General features: G+C 36.6%; 2 protein-coding genes across 2 annotated transcripts in view; one reads left to right on the top strand and one right to left on the bottom strand.

The window, feature by feature from the left end:
- LOC119637506 (troponin I) overlaps positions 1-796 on the top strand; it is a 29,646-nt gene extending 28,850 nt beyond the window's left edge. Inside the window, exon 9 of the mRNA XM_038033566.1 lies at positions 709-796. Within this exon, the coding sequence (XP_037889494.1) occupies positions 709-735 (27 nt within the window). The 3' untranslated portion in view covers positions 736-796. The remainder of the gene's footprint in view (positions 1-708) is intronic.
- Positions 797-2,989: 2,193 nt separating this feature from the next.
- Positions 2,990-6,451, bottom strand: part of LOC119637478 (E3 ubiquitin-protein ligase highwire) — a 78,038-nt gene continuing 74,576 nt past the window's right edge. The window contains exons 25-28 of the mRNA XM_038033503.1: positions 5,018-6,412; positions 4,599-4,937; positions 4,069-4,533; positions 2,990-4,006 (exon numbers count right to left, since the gene is read on the bottom strand). Coding sequence (XP_037889431.1) covers positions 3,329-4,006; positions 4,069-4,533; positions 4,599-4,937; positions 5,018-6,412 — 2,877 coding nt within the window. The 3' untranslated portion in view covers positions 2,990-3,328. The remainder of the gene's footprint in view (positions 4,007-4,068; positions 4,534-4,598; positions 4,938-5,017; positions 6,413-6,451) is intronic.

Below are 6,451 nucleotides of genomic sequence, written 5' to 3'. Positions count from 1 at the left end.
ATATGAAATTTATATCCAGCTGAGGGTCTTCATTAAAGACGCCCCTCACTCAAATTCGTATCCAGTTTCACGATTCTTTTGCTACCTAGGTATCAATTTGCATTATCTTGTTCTGTCAGAAGTATACAAGTGTTTTAGTTTATGGCAAACACGCATCACAAAGAAAGAAAGATCAGAAAGAAATTTCATTCTTACGAGAGATCAACTTGTTAAGTTGTTCAACATGTGTTGGTGCAAAGACGCAATACGCCCCAACTCCATAGAATGAAACTTCGCCGTCTGGCTCGTTTCAATATGTCCTATTGCTTGATTCAATATGTCTAATCTAATACGCATGCAGATTAAAGTATTGCATATAATTTGTGATAAAGTGGGCGTAGAGATGTCTGCCTGCTTTTAAGAATAATACGTATTCAATAAATTCGGGTCTTCAAAATCAATGTCAGATCCAATAATGGCACTATCGTAATTTTTGGGTGCGTTGGGAACGACGTGAATTAATGCATTTTCAATAATTTGAAACCATAATAGAAACCCGAATGAATGTCATACGATGAGGTGCCTCTATAAGAAGACTCTGTACTTTTTTGCATGATGCCTGGAAACACTTAGATCATAAATGATGTATAATTCCTGCATGGTTTTTTTCACGTTGTTGCTAATAAAAATGATCGTCATTTGTGCGCCATCTGTGTTTTGTTTTTGTAGGAACATGCTCCCGAAACTCCAGCATAAAATATTATTACTTCACCGGAACAATGAGGAGAACGAAGTTCAACTTAAACTTATTATTATTTTAAATTATTTCTTAATAAAATTGTATTTTTTCTCCTTTTTTTCTAAATGTATGTTATGTATATTATTATTTGCAAAGAAAAAAAAAATATATATATATATATGATAATGAAACATGTAAAATAAAAAATATTCAATTAATTTTATTTCGAAAACACATTTGGTAAAAATTAACTAATATATAAAACCTCCAGCATTCTACTCCCATTGGTCGTATTTAAGTCGATGTTGAAAAGCTGGCGCTCAAAGTTCGCAATATGTCTAACATATATCGTACACTAATTGAAGATTCATAGACCTGGAGCCTAGTGCGGATAATAAAAAGATTTGCGACGTGAAATACTTAAATTATGCTGCCGGTAAAATTGACCCTCCTTTAAAGACCAGAGACATACGCGAAGTAAAAATTTTCCTTAATCGAAATTTTATTGACACTCTTTTTATATTCAAGCTTCATTTCAAAAATGCTTCTCATTTCAAAATCAACAGATATAGTTCAATGACTATCAATTATTCTGGCGATCGAGCTAATATCGATTCCACGATTTTAATGCAATCGCTAATGTAGTATTAGATACAAAATTTTGAATATCTTCAGAAAGTCATTTTTAGAAGCTTCTCGAATTAAAGTGAATTGCAATGGTTCTGATATTTCAATTTGTGCAGTTTATTTTCCCCCCGGCTTTCATTAAAATGTGATGACTATAATAATTTTTTCAGACAGTTGGATGCAAAATTTCGCTTTGACGGAACGTATGAAACATTATAATAAATGCTGAAAAATCTACGCATATTACGTTCGCACAAAACATTTTTGCTACCATATTGGCCAAAGACTGACATTGAACGTCAGCAACTTCGACTTGCAAATCAAATCAAATTGATTAATTCGTCCAGAACTTGAATTTACAGTGAACAATAAATGCTTTTTACGCACGAATATCCTCGAATCTATTTGAACCTAATCAGTTATCATTCAATTGTGGGGAACAGCCAGTAACTCTAATATTGCAATACTTCAAAAATACCAATCGAAGAGTCTTCTTCTTATTACTCGTTAGTCACAAAACCATTCATTATGATGGATTGTGCATTCGCCAAAAATGTAATTCAACACATATATGCAAATCCTCTTCCCAGACTGAGTAAGCACGTACACCCGTAGTCACTACTTTTTCAAGCTGAAGATTTGAAAGGCATGATATACTGTATCTTATTTTAATGAACTTTCAAAGTTTATAGAATTTCTTTTTATTTATTTAAATATAAGAATTATATTGTTACATTGCTCATATTAGTAGTAGTAGTGACAGTAATCTCATCTTCTTCGCTCAATTTGCTGTGACAGTTACTTATTATCTTTTTGATTGGTTGGTAACGAAAAAATAGAAGAGAAAGAGAAAATAAAGTTTATCAGGGCACGGTTTGAAATTACATTACGGTATGACATCACGACCCAAATGGTAGCTGTACTTAATTCATTTTAAACCTTAGAATAGATCATCAAGTGAAATGACCAACTTAGAAATCGTAAAGGCACAATTCAAAATATGAAGTTAGTTTTTAATCGACCCAAAAGTATCGACACTAACATTGCATAGAAATATTTTGCAAAATTCGTGATCGAAAGTATCAATGGGGGAGATGAGATAATTTTCCTTTTGTAAAAAATGAAGATTTCATTTTATCCAAATAATTTGCGTACTTTTAATAGTTCAGATTTTTATATCTATGCCTACCAATAGAGTTCGAGTAACCTTAAGGACTAACTTTTCTTGAACTTTTGAACCATTTATTTTTCTTATTTTAAATTGTTTGTTAAACCAGGACGAAAATGGATATTTATCTGATTTTATGGAAAAAAAGTTATATGAGAATTAATACAGAAATATAGACGATATTTCGATAATCATTCGATAATCCAATTAACAGGCTTCTAATGTTGCTTGTATCATGAGCTATGACGGTTTGAGCAATCATATTTCACAAGCTTTCTGTGGGGTAAAGTTAATTTGCGTGCTAGATGATAAAGGCGAACAGACAAAATGGAAGGTGCACAGGGAATTGAGCTATTAAATAATTTTTACAAAGATATGGCCTGAAAGTCAACATTTTGCATTTTGCATCATAACTTCACGAAAAGCATTTGAAAATTGTATCCCTCTCTCTCTTATTGAAAAATCTAAAGCGTAAGTAAGATTTTCGATACCATTTATTTCTTAATTAAATTTTTTTAATATTGTGAAGAATAATGATTGTGAAATGCAGATTACTACAGACGCTACGATTACTAAGAACTAAGTGAGTGCAGAAACGTAGCGTTAGAAAATATATATAGAAAATATGTATTTAATATTTAATCGTCATAATCGTCTTCATCATCACTGGCTTCTAATTCGTAGCAATGACGATTATCCAACTTTTCTTCTAAATGTAAGACGGCAAAGTCACCATTACAGTCGGCTTGACCAACAATATTACTACTGCGACCGCCCCCATCGTCATTCAAATACATACTGTGTTCATGTTGCTGCTAAAATGTCTGAGCATTACGGCACACACCGCACCCCAGAGCAAATTCCTCACCTGTTGGTGGATGTATAACGTGTAGGGGACACTCATCGCCTATTAGTTGTTTTGCCTTAGGGCCAGCTGGACATTGTGGTAATTTACTTTTCGGTATATTCGTTAAACGTTGGAAATCGTCGTGGCAAGTATCACAAAAATGTGTGGTACCAAAACAAAAGAATACTGCTACCGAGCAACAGTAGCGACATTTATATTCTAGGAAGTCCGTCCCGTGTTTGGGACACATTTGAGCGCGCGCTACGTCGGAACAACCACCACAAACCAATTCTTCGGGATTGAATTTTTCACCTATTTCGACATCGCAGCGAGCCTCACCGCCATAATAAGCTTTCTGGCATTTAAAGCATACGTAATAAGCATAGCGGTCCATAGCTAAGGCTGTTAGATCACGACTTTCGGTATCGCGTACCAAGCCCTCATACTTTATACGTATCAAAGCTTTACGTTTAACGTCCAGTTTCAGTGAGTTAATTGGTTCCAAAATATCCGCTAGCATAGCATGTTTAATATCGGCTTTGCATATCGGACACAGAGAAAACCCGAAGGTTATGCGTGGGCCTGCCCAACGTTTCTCCAGCACAGCTTTACAGCAATGATAATGAAAAACATGACCGCATTCCAACTAAAAATAAGTTTTGGTTATATAGTAGTTGTAGATTCCTTCTTATTTAATCTGCGACTCACCTGTATCGATGGCGCGCACGCTAAGGCTTCAACAAAGCAAATCATACACATATCATCCGCATCTTGAGTAAGTTTAGGTTCGTTTAGCCCTTCTGCTGTATCATTTTCACGGGCATGACATACATGCTGCAGACAAGGTAAACATTTTTTCTCATTTACAACTCCACCGCAGGCATGACCACACGGTTTAGTTTTCATACATGAACCGGCTGCATATTCCTGACATTGGGGATCGGCACAAACATTGCCGATTTCCAAAAGTCCCGAATTGCCAGTGATGCCGCAAAAACGGCAACGACCCACCGAATCTTGACTTCCTGATATAATAGTATGACTGCCATCACGAAATTCTACCATCGCTTTAAGAGTTTTAGAGTCAGCTAAAGCCAACAGCCAGAATAGTTTAGTACGACCGCAAGATTCATGTAATTCTACACGAATGGCTTCTTCCTCTTCTTTACATACCTAAGAAAAGTGCTTAACGTTAGCATCAAAATGTTTCCATATTTCTTAAATGTCTAAATATTTACCGTGCGTTTGTGCATACGAGTTTTGCGGTTTAAATGCAAAAATCGATCGCAGTCGCCGCATAGAGAACCACAACTTTCGCATTGTATTATGGCTGGTGTCTCGCCGTCATCGTGATTACTGCACATAGGCCTTGTGTCGGAAATCGTCCACTGACCGGATGATAACTTTACAACATGATCATTATCCAGGACACAAAGGCTAGCCAGAGCCAACCATAACGTTGCAGTTTTGACGCAATTCTCAGGCGAACGAAACACTTCATCTAAACGAGTTAGATTTAAGACAGCTTCCGCTATTGCTGCCTTTGTCGTTTGGCACCACTTTTCACCTAATTTGCCCTGCTTCCCAAATTTAAGAGAAAAGAATACAATTGTCACTATTTTTCACGATTCTTGACTAAGGCTACTTTTCAACTGACCGTGGCTAAATCCCTTATAAGAGCTATAATACTTTCTGCCTGTTTTGTGGGTATTATTCCATTAAGAAACCAGCGCTGATTAAGATTTTTCTGTGATTCTTTACGTATTTCTCGTGATACAGGCCGCGTTTGCTTTCCATTGTCTACATAACGATCATAATCAAAATATTCATTCCTGGTAAAGGTGTCCTCAATTGTGACATTTTCGTAATCCACTCTAAACTCTAAACGCGACGGCTTCAATAAATGTACAGAAAGGTCCAAAGCACTGTAAAGTCGCACGAATGAGGGAGTCTTTTCTAAGCCCGTTTTAGGTCCCGAGCTTTTCACTTTGATTTGCAATTGCAACGATTTAGCGATAACAGCTAGAAATATATCCAACAAACCCAAACTATCCATATCGAAGTCAATTGCTATCTGATGAGCTATGTCATAATCAGCAGGAGGAAGACGTTGAACTCCCAAAATATCGGCAAAAGTAACCGGTGATATTTCCGGTAGGATACGACGTAATAGGGCGGTCACTTGACGCTGTACTCGATCACTGCCGGTATGCAAAAGACTAAGAAGATCTTTAATGAGTCCATGTTGCTGAGAAAGGTATGAACGTCCCACTACACTTCCTGATAACGCTAATACCATGCTTAGCATTTCAAAGCAATAAGTATCTGCGATACGATTTCTCTCTGAGCTTGTTTCACTTTTATTATCTTGACCATTGGCAGAACCATTCACGTTAGCTTCTTTAAAGTTAGTTGCCAAGTTGACAACGTCCCAATCCTCACGCGCTCGGCGAGCCTCTTTCTTAATGGCGTGCACAATGTGCACAATAACTTGCTTTTGCAAATGTGATAATTTGCTGCGCGAAAACAATATGCCTACCATATGTTCTCTTAAGTCCAAAGAATCCGCCAACATTGAATTTCCACTTGAATCCATATCCAAGATGTTCTGAGAAGAACTCTTACCCATCACAATACCTTCTTCTCTGGCAGCATCAGTGCTTATTAATTTCCCAAAAACTTGACCGGTTATTAGGCGAAAAACTCGCAAAGTTTCACTTTCACAAATTTGTTGTTGTATGCGGAGAGCATGAGTTAGCTTTAGATTAAACTTAAAAGCTTGAACAGGAGAATTGTGAAAGGGTGATTCGTATGGGTTGGTAAAATGTTCACCCGATCCACACATTACAGCAGGCAAGCCCAAAAGCTTAATTTGGCGTACACGTAGGCTACTCTCGGGACCACTAAATTCTAAACGGAAGTGTGTATAGTTATCGTTATAAATTTTTGTCGATATCCAGGCGCATAACTTCGAATCGACCTCTACCGATCTAATAAGACTGGTATCGCCCAAAGATTGGCCCCCGTAAAAGACAACATTAGACACTTTGTTCTGATGTTTTTAAAATGTTAATGGAAAAATTTCAAAAAT

Source organism: Glossina fuscipes, unplaced genomic scaffold (genome assembly GCF_014805625.2).
Source record: "Glossina fuscipes isolate IAEA_lab_2018 unplaced genomic scaffold, Yale_Gfus_2 59, whole genome shotgun sequence".
Classification (NCBI taxonomy): domain Eukaryota; kingdom Metazoa; phylum Arthropoda; class Insecta; order Diptera; family Glossinidae; genus Glossina; species Glossina fuscipes.
The sequence above is the reverse complement of the archived record's forward strand: the minus strand, read 5'-3'. Positions and strand labels throughout refer to the sequence as shown.